Source organism: Heterodontus francisci, chromosome 10 (assembly GCF_036365525.1).
Source record: "Heterodontus francisci isolate sHetFra1 chromosome 10, sHetFra1.hap1, whole genome shotgun sequence".
NCBI classification, from domain to species: Eukaryota; Metazoa; Chordata; class Chondrichthyes; order Heterodontiformes; family Heterodontidae; genus Heterodontus; species Heterodontus francisci.
In genome coordinates this window covers 12906616-12923774 of record NC_090380.1, presented here as the reverse complement: position 1 = coordinate 12923774, position 17159 = coordinate 12906616, and the positions used below count along the sequence as shown (strand labels likewise).

General features: G+C 43.8%; 1 protein-coding gene across 1 annotated transcript in view; it reads right to left on the bottom strand.

The window, feature by feature from the left end:
- The window catches only part of LOC137374296 (cullin-4A-like), a 91045-nt gene that overhangs the window by 18970 nt on the left and 54916 nt on the right, over positions 1–17159 (bottom strand). Inside the window, exons 10-14 of the mRNA XM_068040118.1 lie at positions 16632–16750; positions 14258–14450; positions 11413–11517; positions 8636–8746; positions 8433–8518 (exon numbers count right to left, since the gene is read on the bottom strand). Of these exons, the coding sequence (XP_067896219.1) occupies positions 8433–8518; positions 8636–8746; positions 11413–11517; positions 14258–14450; positions 16632–16750 (614 nt within the window). The remainder of the gene's footprint in view (positions 1–8432; positions 8519–8635; positions 8747–11412; positions 11518–14257; positions 14451–16631; positions 16751–17159) is intronic.

The window sequence follows — 17159 nt, the reverse complement described above, 5'->3', positions numbered from 1 at the left end:
AGGCTGCCTTTAAAGAGGAGATGGTTTGGGTACTGTCGAGGTACATTCTCACGAGGGGGAATGATAGGACAAGCAAAGCCAGAGTTCCCTGGATGATGAAAGAGATAGAGAGTTAGATGAAGCAGAAAAAGGGTGTTTATGACAGATGACAGGTTGATAATGCAAGTGAGAACCAGGCTGAATACAGACATTTCAGAGAAGTACAAAAAGGAAATCAGAGAGACAAAGATGGTACGTTAGCTAACATAAGCTAAAAAACAGGACCTCGAGGGTTGTAATCTCTGGATTACTCTCTGTGCCACGTGCCAGTGAGGCTAGAAATAGGAAGACAGTGCAGCTAAACACGTGGCTGAGCAGCCGGTGTAGAAGGGAGGGTTTCAGATATCTAGACCATTGGGCTCTCTTCAGGGACAGATGGGACCTGTACAAGAAGGACGGGTTGCATCTAACTGGAGGGGCACAAATATCCTGGCTGCAAGGTTTGCTAGCGTCACTCGGGAGGGTCTAAACTAGTGTGGCAGGGGGGTGGGAACCAGAGCAGTAGGGCAGCTAGTGAAATAAATGAGGAGGACATAGTAAATAAGGCCAGTAGGACTAAGAGGAAGAGCAGGCAGGGAGATGTTGCTGAGCACAGCGGGACTGGTGGTCTGAAGTGCATTTGTTTCAATGCGAGAAGTATAACAGGTAAGGCAGATGAACTTAGAGCTTGGATTAGTACTTGGAAATATGATGTTGTTGTAATTAGAGACTTGGTTGAGGGAAGGGCAGGAGCGGCAGCTAAATGTTCCAGGCTTTAGAAGCTTCAGGCGGGATAGAGGGGGATGTAAAAGGGGTGGAGGAGTTGCATTACTGGTTAAGGAGAATATCACAGCTGTACTGCGGGAGGACACCTCAGAGAGGTCATGCAGCGAGGCAATATGGGTGGAGCTCAGGAATAGGAAGGGTGCAGTCACGATGTTGGAGGTTTACTACAGGCCTCCCAACAGCCAGCGGGAGGTAGAGGAGCAGATATGTAGACAGATTTTGGAAAGATGTAAAGGTAATAGGGTTGTGGTGGTGGGTGATTTTAACTTCCCCTATATTGACTGGGACTCACTCAGCGCTAGGGGCTTGGATGGGGCAGAATTTGTGATGAGCAGCCAGGAGGGCTTCTTGAAACAATACATAGATAGTCCAACTAGGGATGGGGCCATTCTGGACCTGGTATTGGGGAATGAGCACGGCCAGGTGGTTGAAGTTTCAGTGGGGGAGCAGTGACCATAATTCCATAAGTTTTAAGGTACTTGTGGATAAGGATAAGAGTAGTCCTCGGGTGAAGGTGCTAAATTGGGGGAAGGCTAATTATAACAATATTAGGCAGGAACTGAAGAATTTAGATTGGGGGCGGCTGTTTGAGGGTAAATCAACATCGGACATGTGGGAGTCTTTCAAACGTCAGCTGATTAGAATCCAGGACCAGCATGTTCCTGTGAGGAAGAAAGACAAGTTTGGCAAGTTTCGGGAAGCTTGGATAACGCGGGATATTGTGAGCCTAGTCAAAAAGAAAAAGGAAGCATTTGTAAGGGCTGGAAGGCTAGGAACAGATGAAGCACTTGAGGAATATAATGACAGTAGGAAGGAACTTAAGCAAGGAGTTAGGAGGGCTAAATGGGGTCATGAAAAGTCATTGGCAAACAGGATTAAGGAAAATACCAAGGCTTTTTATACATATATAAAGAGCAAGAGGGTAACCAGGAAAAGGGTTGGCCCACTCAAGGACAGAGATGGGAATCTATGTGTGGAGCCAGAGGAAATGGGCGAGGTGCTAAATGAGTACTTTGCATCAGTATTCACCAAAAAGAAGGACTTGGTGGATGATGAGCCTAGGGAAGGGAGTGCAGATCGTCTCAGTCATCTCATTATCAAAAAGGAGGAGGTGTTGGGTGTCTTGCAAAGCATTAAGTTAGATAAGTCCCCAGGGCCTGATGGGATCTACCCTAGAATACTGAGGGAGGCAAGGGAAGAAATTGCTGGGGCCTTGACAGAAATCTTTGCATCCTCATTGGCTACAGGTGAGGTCCCAAAGGACTGGAGAATAGCCAATGTTGCGCCTTTGTTTAAGAAGGGTGGCAAGGATAATCCAGGAAATTATAGGCTGGTGAGCCTTACGTCAGTGGTAGGGAAACTATTAGAGAGGATTCTTCGGGACAGGATTTACTCCCATTTGGAAACAAACAAACTTATTAGCGAGAGACAGCATGGTTTTGTGAAGGGGAGGTCATGTCTTACTAATTTGATTGAGTTTTTGGAGGAAGTGACAAAGATGATTGATGAAGGAAGGGCAGTGGAGGTTATCTATATGGATTTTAGTAAAGCCTTTGACATGGTCCCGCATGGCAGACTGGTACAAAAGGTGAAGTCACACGGGATCAGAGGAGAACTGGCTCGGTCATTGAAGACAGAGGGTATCAGTGGATGGGTGTTTTTCTGAATGGAGGAATGTGACTAGTGGTGTTCCGCAGGAATCAGTGCTGGGACCTTTGCTGTTTGTAGTATATGTAAATGATTTGGAGGAAAATGTAGCTGGTCTGATTAGTAAGTTTGCGGACGACACAAAGGTTGGTGGAGATGCGGATAATGATGAGGATTGTCAGAGGATACAGCAGGATATAGATCGGTTGGAGACTTGGGCAGAGAAATGGCAGATGGAGTTTAATCCGGACAAATGTGAGGTAATGCATTTTGGAAGGTCTAATGCAGGTGGGAGGTATACAGTAAATGGCAGAACCCTTAGGAGTATTGACAGGCAGAGAGATCTGGGCATACAGGTCCACAGGTCACTGAAAGTGGCAACGCAGGTGGATAAGGTAGTCAAGAAGGCATACGGCATGCTTGCCTTCATCGGTCGGGGCATAGAGTATAAAAATTGGCAAGTCATGTTGCAGGTGTACAGAACCTTAGTTAGGCCACACTTAGAATATTGCGTGCAATTCTGGTCGCCACACTACCAGAAGGACGTGGAGGCTTTGGAGAGGGTACAGAGGAGGTTTACCAGGATGTTGCCTGGTCTGGAGGGCATTAGCTATGAGGAGAGGTTGGAAAAACTCAGATTGTTTTCACTGGAACGACGGAGGTGGAGGGGCGACATGATAGAAGTTTACAAAGTTATGAGCGGCATGGAGAGAGTGGATAGTCGGAAGCTTTTTCCCAGGGTGGAAGAGTCAGTTACGAGGTTTAAGGTGCGAGGGGATGTGCGAGGCAAGTTTTTTTACACAGAGGGTGGTGAGTGCCTGGAACCTGCTGCCAGGGGAGGTGGTGGAAGCAGATACGATAGCGACGTTTAAGAGACATCTTGACAAACACATGAATAGGATGGGAATGGAGGGATATGGGCCCCGGAAGTGCAGAAGGTGTTAGTTTAGGCAGGCATCAAGATCGGCGCAGGCTTGGAGGGCCGAATGGCCTGTTCCTGTGCTGTACTGTTCTTTGTTTATAAAAGGAATCTAAAAGTCTTCTACAGACACAAATAGTAAAAAGGTAGTATGAGGCGGGTGGGGCCTTCTGGGAGCCAAACAGGGAATCTACACAAGGAGACAGGGGACATGGCTGAGGTACTAAATGAGTACTTTGTATCTGTCTTCACCATAGAAGAATATGCTGAAGTCATAGTGAAAGAGGTGGTGTTTTGGACACTGAATGTGCTCAAAATTGATAAAGAGAAGTTAATAGATAGGCTGGTTGTACTTAAAGTTGATAAGCCACCAGGACCGGACAAGATGCATCTGAGGACACTGAGGGAAATAAGAGTGGATTGCAGACGCACTGGCCATAATCTACCAATCCTCATTAGGTACAGGGGTGCTGCTGGAGGACTGGAGAATTGCAAATGTCACACCTTTGTTCAAAAAAGGGCATAAGGATAAACCCAGCAATTACAGACCAATCAGTTTAACCTCAGTGGCGGGAAAGCTTTTAAAACGGATAATCTAGGACAAAGTTAACAGTCACTTGGACAAGTGTAGATTAATGAAGGAAAGCCAGCACAGATTTGTTGAGGGCAAATCATGTTTCACTAATTTGATTGAGGTTTTTGATGAAGTAACAGAGAGGGCTGATGAGGGTGTTGGTACTAGGACCACTGTTTTTCTTGATATATATTCCTGACCTAGACTTGGGTGTACAAGGCACCATTACAAAATCTGCAGCTGACACAAAACTTGGAAGTTTTGTGAACTGTGTGGAGGATAGTGATAGATGTCAAGAGGACACAGACGAGCTGGTTGAATGGGCAGACACGTGGCAGAAGAAGTTTAATGCAGAGAAGTTGAAGGTACATATTTCAGTAAGACGATCAGGAGAGGGAATATAAAACAAAGGGTGTAATTCTAGAAGGGGTACAGGAAGAGAGAGACCTGGGAGCATATGAGCATATATGTGCACAAATTGTTGAAAGTGGCAAGGCAGGTTGAGAAAGCAGTTAAAAAGGCATGGAGTACAAAAGCAAGGAAGTTATGGTGAACCTTTATAAAACATTAGTTCAGCCTCAACTGGAGTACTGTGTAAAATTCTGGGCACCATGCTTTCGGAAGGATATGAAGGCTTCAGAGACAGTGCAGAAATGATTTATAAGAATGGTTCCATGGATGAGGGACTTCAGTTACGTGGATAGATTGGAGAAGCTGAGGCTGTTCTCCTTAGGGAAGGTTGAGAGGAGATTTGGTAGAGGTGTTCAAAACCATGAGGAGTCTGGACAGAGTAGATAGGGAGAAAATGCCTCCAATGGTGGAAGGGTCGAGAACCAGAGGACACTGATTTAAGGTGATCGGCGAAAGAAACAACGGTGACATGAGGAAAAACCTTTTTACGCAGCGAGTGGTTAAGATCTGGAATGCATTGCCTGAGAGTGGTGGAGGCAGATTCCTGAAGAGAAAAAAATTGCAGGGCTATGGGGAAAGCGCTGGGGAGCAGGATTAACTGATATGTTCATGCAAAGAGCTGGCACAGGCACGACAGGTTGAATGGCCTCCTTCTGTGCTATAACCATTCTATGAACCTTTATGTCCAGGTGAGGATCACAGTCCTGGCTTAAAAAGAAACTGACCCAGCCCCTGCTTCCCCTATCCCAATGGGTGCCCGGTCATTAGTTTATGGAGGTTGAACCAATGAGCATGAATTTCTCTTCTGAATTATAAATTCTCAATCCAATTTCTGCAGTGTCATTGCTTTACATTGCAATAAAGCTAGAAATACTCAAAAGCACACAATTGAAGATATTAACTTTAATTACACCCATGATCAATCATGCCCAAATTAAAAGCAGGATATCTTAAGTCTTAGCTTTCACTCAATAGTTAAGTTCACTGAATCCTATGACACCAGCAAGTTCCCACATTCATTGCTTATTTGCGCTTAATTAACTGACCATTGACAAACTGAAATTAAGCTATGTTTCTGGGCCAAGAAAGGGATGGAAGATCAGAGCAACCTTCCTGCTCCCAAGTGCCAACTAGTGGCCTCTGCTGGACATTCAGCATACATTGGGTGTCAGGGGTACTGACGATTGAGCTCAGCCTGCTAACAATCACCCTTTAAATTCATGGTTACGGTTCCTGAAGCCTGCTTTGGTCATACTGGTACAGCGCCCATGCGGCAAGAGGGGCGGGGAGGACACGCAAAGGGGAAGGCAGAGGTAAAGAGTGGGGAACACAGGAAAGACAGAGGGGAGAGGAGGAAAGACAAAGGGGGGGGGAGGGGGGGCCAAGGGGAGGGGAGAACACAAGATCATAAGAAATAGGAGTAGACCATATGGCCCTTCGAGCCAGCCCCGGTATTCAATATGATCACGTCTGATCTTGGGCTTCAACTCTGCTTTCCTGCCCACTCTCCATATCCCTTGATCTCGAGATTTGTTTATCTCAGCCTTAAATCTATTCAATAATGGAGCATCCACAACCCTCTGGTGTAGAGAATTTCAAAGATTCATAACCCTTTGAGTGAAGAAGTTTCTCTTCATCTCAGTCCTAAATAATCGACCCCTTATCCTGAGACAGTGCTCCCGTGTTCTAGATTCCCTGTCAAACCCCTTCAGAATCTTGTAAGTTTCAACGAGATCACCTTTCATTCTTCTAAACTCCAGAGAATATAGACCCAATTTACTCAGCCTCTCATCATAAGACAACCCCCTCATCCCAGGGATCAATTGAGTGAACCTTCCTTAAAAATGGAGACCAAAACTGCATACAGTACTCCAGGTGGAGTCTCACAAAAGCCCTGTACAATTGTAGAAAGACTTCTTTATTCTTGTACTCCAATCCCTTTGCAATAAAGGTCAACATGCCATTTACCTTCCTAATTGCTTGCTGTACCTGCATGTTAACTTTCTGACAAAGTCTCTCTGAGCATCAACATTTACAAGTTTCACGCCTTTTAAAAAAAATTCTGCACTTCTATTCTTTGGACCAAAGTGGATAACCTCACACTTCCCTACATTATATGCCATCTTCCACCTTGTTGCCCACTCACTTAACCTGTCTATATCTCTTTGCAGCCTTTGTGTCCTCCTCACAGCTAACATACCCACCTAGTTTTGTATCGTCAGCAAACATTCCTCTCTGTTTCTTTGTCTGTCATTAATATAGATTGTAAATAGCTGAAGCTCCAGCACTGATCCTTGCTTCCTGTCTGTTAACCAATCCTCTATCCATGCTAATATATTACCCCCAACTCCAGGAGCCCTTCGCTGCTCACAATTAGGTCTCCTCTATATCGGGGAGACCAAACGCAGACTGGGTGACCGCTTTGTGGAAGACCTCCGCTCAGTCTGAAAGCATGACCCCGAGCTTCCGGTTGCTTGCCATTTCAACACTCCCCCCTGCTCTCATGCTCACATCTCTGTCCTGGGATTGCTGCAGTGTTCCAGTGAACATCAACACAAGCTCGAGGAACAGCATCTCATTCACCGATTAGGCACACTGCAGCCTGCCGGACTGAACATTGAGTTCAATAATTTCAGAGCATGACGGGTCCCCCCCATTTTACTTTTATTTTTAGTTATTTCATCTTTTTTATTTTTTTTTGTGTTTATTTTATTTTATTTCATTTTAGTTTGTTCAGTTTGCTTACCCACTGTTTTGTTTTCATGTTTGTACTTGCGGCTGTTCAATTTTCAGTCCGTTAACACCCTATTTGTACTAATGCTTTGTCTTTCAACACACCATTAACATATCGTTTGCCTTTGCTCCATGACCTTCTGGTCAGCTATTCTGTGACCTTGTCCTATCTACACCTTCTCCTTTGTTATCTCTTGCTCCACCCCCGCTTTACTTGCATATAACCTTTCACATTTCTAATATTTGCCAGTTCTGAAGAAGGGCCACTGACCTGAAACGTTAACTCTGCTTCTCTCTCTACAGATGCTGCCAGACCTGCTGAGTATTTCCAGCATTTCTTGTTTTTATTCCAGGAGCCCTTATCTTGCCTATTAACCTTCTGTGTGGCATCTTATCGAATGCCTTTTAGAAATCCAAGTGCACTATATCTACTAGCTCCCCTTTATCTACCCTACTAGTTACAATCTCAAAAACTCTAAATATATTTGTCAAACATGATTTTTCTTTCATAAAACCATGTTGACATTGCCTGATCATACTATGATTTTGTAAGTGTATTGTTAGCTTGCTGGATAACAGATTCCAGCACATTCCCGATGACTGATGTCAAGCTGTAGTTCCGTTTTCTCTCTTCCTTCTTTCTTGAATAGCGGTGTTACATTTCCAATCTGCTGGGACTGTTCCAGAATCCAGGGAATTTTGGAAAATCAGAGCCAGCGCACCCACTATCTCTGCAGCTATCTCTTTTAGAACCCTCAGATGTAGGCCATCAGGTCCAGGGGATTTTTTGGATTTTGGTCCCTTAAGTTTCTCCAATACATTTTCTCTACCAATATTAATGACTTTAATTTCCTCACTTGTTTGGTTAACCTTCTATTTCTGATATGAAACTGGTGTCTTCTATTGTGAAGACAGACACAAAATATTTGTTCAATGTCTCTGCCATTTCCTCATGCCCCATGATAATTTCTCCTGTCTCTGCTTCTAAGGGACTAACATTTACTTTAGTTACTCTCTTCCTTTTTATATACTTGTAAAAGGTCTTACAATCCGTTTTAATATTCCTAGGCAGTTGACCCTCATATTCTATTTTTCCCTTACCAGCTCTTTAGTGACCCTTTGCTGGCTTCTAAAACAATCCCAATCTTCAGGCTTGCTACTATTCTTTGCAACATTATAAGCCTCTTCTTTTAATCAAATACTATCCTTAACTTCCAGAGTAAGCCATGGATGGATCTTTCTTGGGGCAGGTAGAGGGGAGAGGGAGGTTGGAAGGAAATAAAAGGTTTGGAGAGAAAAGGAAGGGGAAAAAAATCAGCAAAAATAATCAGAGTTCGAGATTACCTGCTTAAACTGTACCATAATGTCTTTTGAGAGTTCCATGTCTTTAAACATTCCCTCTAACTTACTGGTGAAGGCAGCACCACATTCTAAAGAACAAAACAAGAAATGGTCAGAGAACTGTAGACATTTCTGATTTCATAGAAATAGTTGCTGAAGAAGGAACAAGACCATGTCAGAGTTGAGCAGTAGCTGTGCAGACATACCATGCTTCAGTTTCGATAACATCGACTTCTCAGCATCCACAGAAGCACTTTTTCCTACCAGGAGGCGTTTAGCCAAATCTTTCTTATAAAAGGCCTCAAATACATCCTTACCTGTTGGAAAGATGGAAAATATTGATGCCCAAATTAATTTACAATGTTGAAAGCAAATCACTTCAAATCTAGGGTACATATTCAAAAAATACCAGGCAAATTAAGTCTTTCTTTTGTGAAGTAAATTTGGTGGCCAGTGTTATGAAACAAAATAAGTCCAATTTACTGAGCCAAACATTCCTCGGTCAGGTACAGTGTGGGATCCATGCACTCACTCTGCACTGTTCCGGTAAATCACAAGTTCAAGGGCAACCCTACTGCTGCTGATATGAAAATTCTACTTCCTAAGTTCAGAGTATTTGTGTTATGGCCTCATTGAGCTGGTATTTACGTCTGTGGTGCTAATGATCCACAGACGCTGGTATTTAACTCTGTGGTGCTAATGATCCACAGACGCTGGTATTTAACTCTGTGGTACTAATGATCCACAGACGCTGGTATTTAACTCTGTGGTACTAAAGATCCACAGACGCTGGTATTTAACTCTGTGGTACTAATGATCCACAGACGCTGGTATTTAACTCTGTGGTACTAATGATCCACAGACGCTGGTATTTAACTCTGTGGTACTAATGATCCACAGATGCTGGTATTTAACTCTGTGGTACTAATGATCCACAGACGCTGGTATTTAACTCTGTGGTGCTAATGATCCACAGACGCTGGTATTTAACTCTGTGGTACTAATGATCCACAGACGCTGGTATTTAACTCTGTGGTACTAATGATCCACAGACGCTGGCATTTAACTCTGTGGTACGAAAGATCCACAGACGCTGGTATTTAACTCTGTGGTACTAAAGATCAACAGACGCTGGTATTTAACTCTGTGGTACTAAAGATCAACAGACGCTGGTATTTAACTCTGTGGTACTAATGATCCACAGACGCTGGTATTTAACTCTGTGGTACTAATGATCCACAGACGCTGGTATTTAACTCTGTGGTACTAAAGATCAACAGACGCTGGCATTTAACTCTGTGGTACGAAAGATCCACAGACGCTGGTATTTAACTCTGTGGTACTAAAGATCAACAGACGCTGGTATTTAACTCTGTGGTACTAAAGATCAACAGACGCTGGTATTTAACTCTGTGGTACTAATGATCCACAGACGCTGGTATTTAACTCTGTGGTACTAAAGATCCACAGACGCTGGTATTTAAACTCTGTGGTACTAAAGATCCACAGACGCTGGTATTTAAACTCTGTGGTACTAATGATCCACAGACGCTGGTATTTAACTCTGAGGTACTAATGATCCACAGACGCTGGTATTTAACTCTGAGTTACTAAAGATCCACAGATGCTGGTATTTAACTCTGTGGTGCGAATGATCCACAGACGCTGGTATTTAACTCTGTGGTACTAATGATCCACAGACGCTGGTATTTAACTCTGTGGTACTAAAGATCCAGTTGCTTGGAATTCAGCTCTTACTGGGTGAAACTGCACAGACATTGGAAGGCCACAGTTGCTACAACACACTTGAGGGATAAACCTCGAAGTTGAATGTTGACAGTTTACTTAACCACCAGGGCAACATCTGCAGGTGTGCATGGCCAGCAGGGACCATTGAGCAATCATTAGAAGCAGGAACTCTGATTAATTTTTCTTGCGTATCTCGGGATGCAGAAGCTGTTAGTCATGGCAACCTGATAGATCAGCTATCCCAAACAAAGATGGTGCATATCTTGTACGACATTTCGTTTTTGTATTTGAAAACACACAAAAGCAATGGAAAATATACCAAATGGATACTGCTCACATGTTCAGTACACATTGTTTTATCTCATTCTTCCCTTCCATACGGCTATCACAATAATATCCTGGACTAGTAAACCTGAGGTCTGCATTTGTGGGAGTAAGTCCTGCTTCACTGAGCTGCCGGCCAACCAGCAGGCCGGCAGCTCTTCGTCCCAGCATCGCCACTGGGAGCGGTGGCCATTGCTGGGACTGCAGCCCAGCCAACCGCAGAGGAAGACATGGAGCCGGTAGTTAAATTTTGGTTGCCTCGTCGGCGGTAACCAGTCGGCTGGGGGAAAGGGGGGCTTTTCAGAAGCCACTTAAGGGCCTTGATTAGGTTGTGTAAAGGGCAGTGGGAGTGGGTCGGGAAAGTCTCCCGCTCCATTTTACGCCACACCCCTGCCACCACCCCGCTCGTTGGGGTGGCGTAAAATTCTGGCCCAACTCTTGACCACCATAAGTCTTGACATGTCACTTCTCCGTAAACAACTCCCCTAGTCAGAAGACACCTGCTGTTTACTTAGCTGAAGACATACAACTTCCAGTAAGTATGTTTTTAAAGGAAGCCCCAAAGTCCTTCCAATGACCATTTAAAAAAAAAAGTCCAACACCTATGGAATCGCTTCAATCCCAAATGAATCCATCGCCACTATCTTTAAACACGAGTCCTTAAAAAATATTAAAAAATAGAAGTACTTTCATAACACAAACAAAATAGTTTCCTATTAAGAACATAGGAAAAGAGAAACACTGAATTAGTTTACTTGGTCATTCAGGCTTTTACAGGAGCCCAGTTGTCCACTTATGATTCCTGCTGCAGCAATCTACATCTAAGAGAGAACGAACTCTGTAGTCTAAAAACAAACTGTATTGTAAAAAAGACTCTCAATAAAACTGCAAATCAACAATGAGAACTCACCATGAATAAATCTAAATATGATCATGATTTTATCCAGCATTCTTTCTAGTTCCTCATCTGTTGCTTCTTTGTTACCAGCTCGCAATTTGGAATCGACATACTTGGCTAGAAACAAACCAAAGCTCACGTTAGTGATGATTCAGTCTCATTCTGCACCGAAACATGAAGCAATCAATTCACACATTGGCTAATAATTTAAAAAAATTCAACTTTAAACTGCAAAACACCTCAAAAGCTGACAGTATATGCCAGACTCCTTTATATATTAAGTGGGGTAAAGGGCAGAATAAGATTAAGTGTCCGTCTGTTTTGGACAGCCGGTAAAGGAATGACAGGCTGAATGGCCTCCTTCCATGCTGGAAAAATACTAACGGCTGGATTTTATGGTGGCGGGCTCAGAAAAATGGTGGCCTGCATGCCAAAGAGCTGCCGCGATCTCCCATGCGGCTGCTCATTTAAATAGCTGGGGTGGCCCACACCCCACCACCCCCCCCCACCAATCATGTGGAGGGGGTGGGCTGTCTGTCCCCGGCAATGGCATCACCTGCCTGTGCGCAGGCACTGGCGCCATTTTTGAAAGGGCAGACAGCCCTTTAAAGGTACACCCCTCCCAAAATTTATCAAATAAAACTTTAACTTCTCTTCTCCACCCCCCCCACCCCATAACAATGACATTAACTATTTGCCCTTTCCTTCCCCAAAACACTTACATTTTAAATCTGACTGCTCCCCTGCCCCCCCCACCACACTGCACAAAGTTTAAAGTTCACCCCTTCCCACCATCCCCTGCATTCATTACATTTATTGAATCCCGTTCCCCCACACCCGCACTGGAAATCTCAACTCCTCCCCCCTCCCCTCCAGCTTCCCCCAGACGGGGATCTGAAGGTGCGCGAGTGTCAGCCGCTGCACTGAGTATTGCAGCAGGCCTGGAAGATTGCAGGTAAGTTCATTTATATTTATTCATGTCATTGATTTAAATATTGAAATTGAGGTCCTGTCGCCCAGCAGACGGGGCGGTGTGGTGGTAATCGGCCACGAAGCCTGGCTGCTGCCGGGGGGTATTGGGCCGGGCTCTTCCAGCATCAGCCTCCACGGTGGGCCTCTGCTGCAACCATCTTCCAGCCCACGCCCCCCCTCCCACCCCACCACAGAGCCCGACATTGTGGGCTTGGTAAAATCCAGTCCTAAGACTGTACAGGAAATGGGGCAGACAACTTGGCTGAAATGACAGCCTATGAAGAGATTTTTTAAAAGGTGGAAAGAAGGAAAGAGGACTAGGAGATCTCAATGACTGAAGGATCTATACTAATGGTGGGGGAAGGTGGAGGGGAGTGGGGTGGGGGCGCTGGTGAGGGCAGATGAATAGAAATCCAATACAGGAGGAAAGGAATGTCCAACAAAATTACAGCTTCACATCCAGGTAGTGAGGCTAGTTTTACTGACGAGACCAGTGGTGCAATAACCAAATGGGGTTCATTGTTCGAGGTGTTAGCAGCCAGAGTGTGCAACACCAGGTATCTGATATTGCTGCTGTGCTCAAAACATACAGGAGTTGGGAAAAGACCTACAACAAATTGTCTGTCCTGAAAAAGAGCGTGCAAGTACAGCATTATACTAATATACCAAATATATTATATTTTATAATATATTAAAAGTATGAAGGCAAAGATGGGCACAAATTCAAGAAACACAGAAATATAGTGGCAAACCAGGAAACAGGTGCCACTTTTTTTCCAAGTGGCAAAATATGGACAGAGGTGACACTTCAGGGGCCTCTTTGTGTCAACTCTGTCCCAGTACTGACCAGCTGTGCTCATGAATATAGCCAAGTTCAGTGAGGGGGAAAACTGCAAAGAAAAACACAGTAGAACAGAACCAACAAAAAAACGACAGCATTGCCCAGCCCTCATCGACGTGCAGTTTTTTGTCTTTGAAATTATTGGAGTTCCTATGTGGCAAACAGCACACTGGGGATTCCACTGCTGGCAGTTCCATGTATTTACACACGTGTTGGGTCAGTGCTAGGCTTCCCTTGGCTTGTGGAGCTTTTGACTCCTTTAACTCAGGGGGAGTACGTGATAAAGGCAAAGTTCTTCCCTACATGGCATCAGAACCTGGAGTTGGGCCTCAGGCCTTTGGATTTAAGTAGTTCTCGAAGCCCTCATTTTGAATGACTAGCCCATCTGATGGATGGAAGCGCAGGAACAGCAGAATACAAGTCTGAGGCCCAAAAGTGAAGTTGTGGATGGACTAGGGTTGTTTAAACTGTTGAAAGACAAAATGGGTAAGGCCACTGATGAGTGTTGTGATTTATTCCCACACTTGTTTTTTTTCTTTTTGTAGTTATTGTATTCTAAATTTTATTTTTATCGTCTCTGGTGGTATAAGTGAGGAAATAGTCTAATCAGATCGATTTGTAATGATTTAACAGACTGTGTTTATTTGATCAGTTAATTTTTAGTCAATCGCAGATTTGAGCTAATCAGCAAGGCTCGTTTAACTGATTTGTATCATGTTTTAATCTATGAGCCATCTGCACCAATCAGAATTGTTTTTGATGATAGACTAACTGCTCCCAATGTTAAGGAAGCAGGGTGTGTCAAGGTGCTGCAGTATGAAAGATGGGACTCAGTATTGAACAATAATTCCATATACAAAACTTTTGGAAGGGTCAAACCAGCAATCTATATTGGATAAACAATATAGAAATTAAGTTCTCCGAGCAGTTAGGTTCACTCACACAGGAAGGTCTGTAGTGCCACTGGGAAGTATTGCACCAGTTTGAGACTCATTGTCATAGTTACTAAATACTTCACACTACAAAATAAGAGATCAGTCATACCTATCATTTCAGCAGGCTTGTTTGCTCTCTTGTTGATAAAAGTTTCAAAAGCTTCCTTCATTGTATTGACAAACTTCTCGTTTTTTACAAAGCACACTTCAATGACATGATCTACTTTATCTTTGAAGTCTAGTAGCTCCTCAACCATTGTCTTGTCCTTTTCAGGATTAACCACGATTGTAGTACCAAAGGTCTGGAAAGTAAATCCCACTTTACATAGAAAAAAAATCAATAACCATAAACCTGAGACTCTAAGTTTAGGTGGACAAATATTACATGTGTGAAGAGTCGTGCTGAATTTACTAGTCACTCTAGAAATGGTCCATGGGTCCCTACTGTCAGTATGGAGACTCCTTCCAAAACATCATGATTTGCCACAGGAGCTAATGCACCACGAACAAGAGGGGCTGCTGTCTATATGCACCATTGAGGATGCATAAAGGGGATTTCACCAGGACGGAGAGCATCAAAAGCTGATATCCTAGAGTGGCTCCCATCAGGAGAAAAGAAAATCACCCCACCTCAACAATAAAAACTTGTATTTATATAGCACCTTTAACATAACATCCCAAGGTGATTCACAGGAGTGTTATAAAACAAAACATGACACCGAGTCACCTAAAGAGATATTAGGACATGTGACCATTGGTTGGTCAAAGAGGTAGGTTTTAAGGAGAGTCTTAATAGGAGGAAAGTCAGAGAGGTCTAGGGATGGAATTTCAGAGCTTTGGGCCTAGGCATCTGAAGGCATGGCCACCAACGGTGGAGAAATTAAAATAGGGCATGTTCTAGAGGCCAGAATTAGAGTAACGCAGATATTTAGGAGGGTTGTGGGGCTGGAGGTGATTATAGAGTTAGGGATGGGAAAAGCCATGGGGGCATTTGAAAACAAGGATGAGAATTTTCAAATCAAGGCTTTGCTTCACCAGGGGCCAATGTAAGTCAGTGAGCACAGGAGTGCTAGGGGAATGGGATTTGGTGCGAGTTAAGACACGGGCAACAGAATTTTGGATGACCTAAGTTTACAGAGAGTAGAATGTGGGAGACCAGCCAGAAACGCATTGGAATAGTCAAGTTGAGAAGTAACAAAGGCATGGTTGAGGGTTTCAGCAGCAGATAAGCTGAGACAGGGTGAAGTTAGGCGATGTTACAGAGGTGGAAATAAGCTGACTTAGTGATGATGCGAATATGGAAGTATTGTGAACTATGAGGAGGATATTGTAGAACTTCAAAAGGATATAGATGGTGGAATGGGCAGACAAGTAGCAGACGAAATTTAATCCAGTTCCGGGCACCACACTTTAGGAAGGATGTGAAAGCACTTGAGGGGTGCAGGAAAGGTTCATAAGAATGGTTCCGGGGTGAGGAATTTCAGTTATGAAGATAGATTGGAGGGGAGAAGGTTGAGAGGAGATTTGATAGATGTATTCAAAATTATGAGGGATCTGGACAGGATAGATATGGAGAAACTGTTCCCATTGGTGGAAGGATCGAGAACCAGAGGGCACAGATTTAAAGGTGGTTGGCAAAAGAAGCAATTTCAACATGAGGAAGAACTTTTTCACACAGCGAATGGTTAGGATCTGGAGCGCACTGCCTGAGTGTGGGGTGGAGGCAGGTTCAATCGAGCATTCAAGAGGGAATTGGATCAAAAAAGGAAGAACAGGGAAAAAAGGCAGGGAGTGGCACTAGGTGAATTGCTCCTTCTGAGAGCCAGCACAGACAACGATGGGCTGAATGGCCTCTTTCTGTGCTGTAACCAATCTATGATTCTACGTGGTCAGAAGCTCATCTTGGGGTCACCATGATAGAAGAGGGAGGTTAGAACATCCACTGCTCACACTTCCTCCTGAGCAGTTGTGTGGCATGCAGGTGGCCCAGAACAGGAAGAAAAGTACATTAAAGCACAAAGTAAAATTTAAAAATGCAAACTCTATATCCTTTTTCTCCTTTAGGTGAAAAAATAAACTACTGAGTTCTATGGCAACAAAACTACAGAAATCAATCTGCCATCACATAAGGCATGTTCTCTCTCAACTGGAGAGGCATATACTTGTAACAATTCTATAGCCAATCAGGGAAGCCTTTCCCAGTGCTTCACTCCTGCTGTTAAATATGATCTAGATGTTTTTAAGGCTGTGACTTTGAAGGTGGAACCACAATATCCAGTGCACTAATATTTCATTGTATAGGAGTTTGCATCTAGTTGATCAACTCCTGGGCATACTGGCTGAGGATATTCTGCACAGATGAGCTGCACTTGGACCCGCATTACACATTCTCCAACTGAGCATGGAACTAGCATAGCTTTTACATGTAAAATATGGTCAGTTTCTTCAAAAGGATCAACTTATTCAACATTTTGAACCAATACCTTGATATATTCATTCCAATGCTGCAAAAGAACCTGCAGGCCGCCTTTAACCCTGCTGAATAGTTGGTAAAGAAGCGTGAGATCCGCTATTCTGTTTTCACCAAGTAGGTGATTGAGACCTGGAACAATAAACAGTTATGAAGTAATGTACAACTGCCACTCTCAACTAATACCCCAACAACGTACACTTAGTTTAGTTTAGAGATACAGCACTGAAACAGGCCCTTCGGCCCACCGAGTCTGTGCTGACCATCAACCACACTTAGATAGCACCATTAACATAGAAAAATGTTCCAAGGAGCTTCACAGAGCACAGGAAGCACAGGACACCAAACCAAAGGGCAGAATAGGAAGGGCAACCAAAAGCTTTGGGTGTGTTTTAAGGAAGGTCTTAAAAGGGGAGACAGCGGCGTAGCAGTAATGCCACTGAGCTAGTAATCCAGAGGCCCATGCTAATTCCATGGGGGCACAGGTTCAAATCCCACATGGCAGCTGGTGGAATTTAAATTTGATTAATAAAAATCTGGA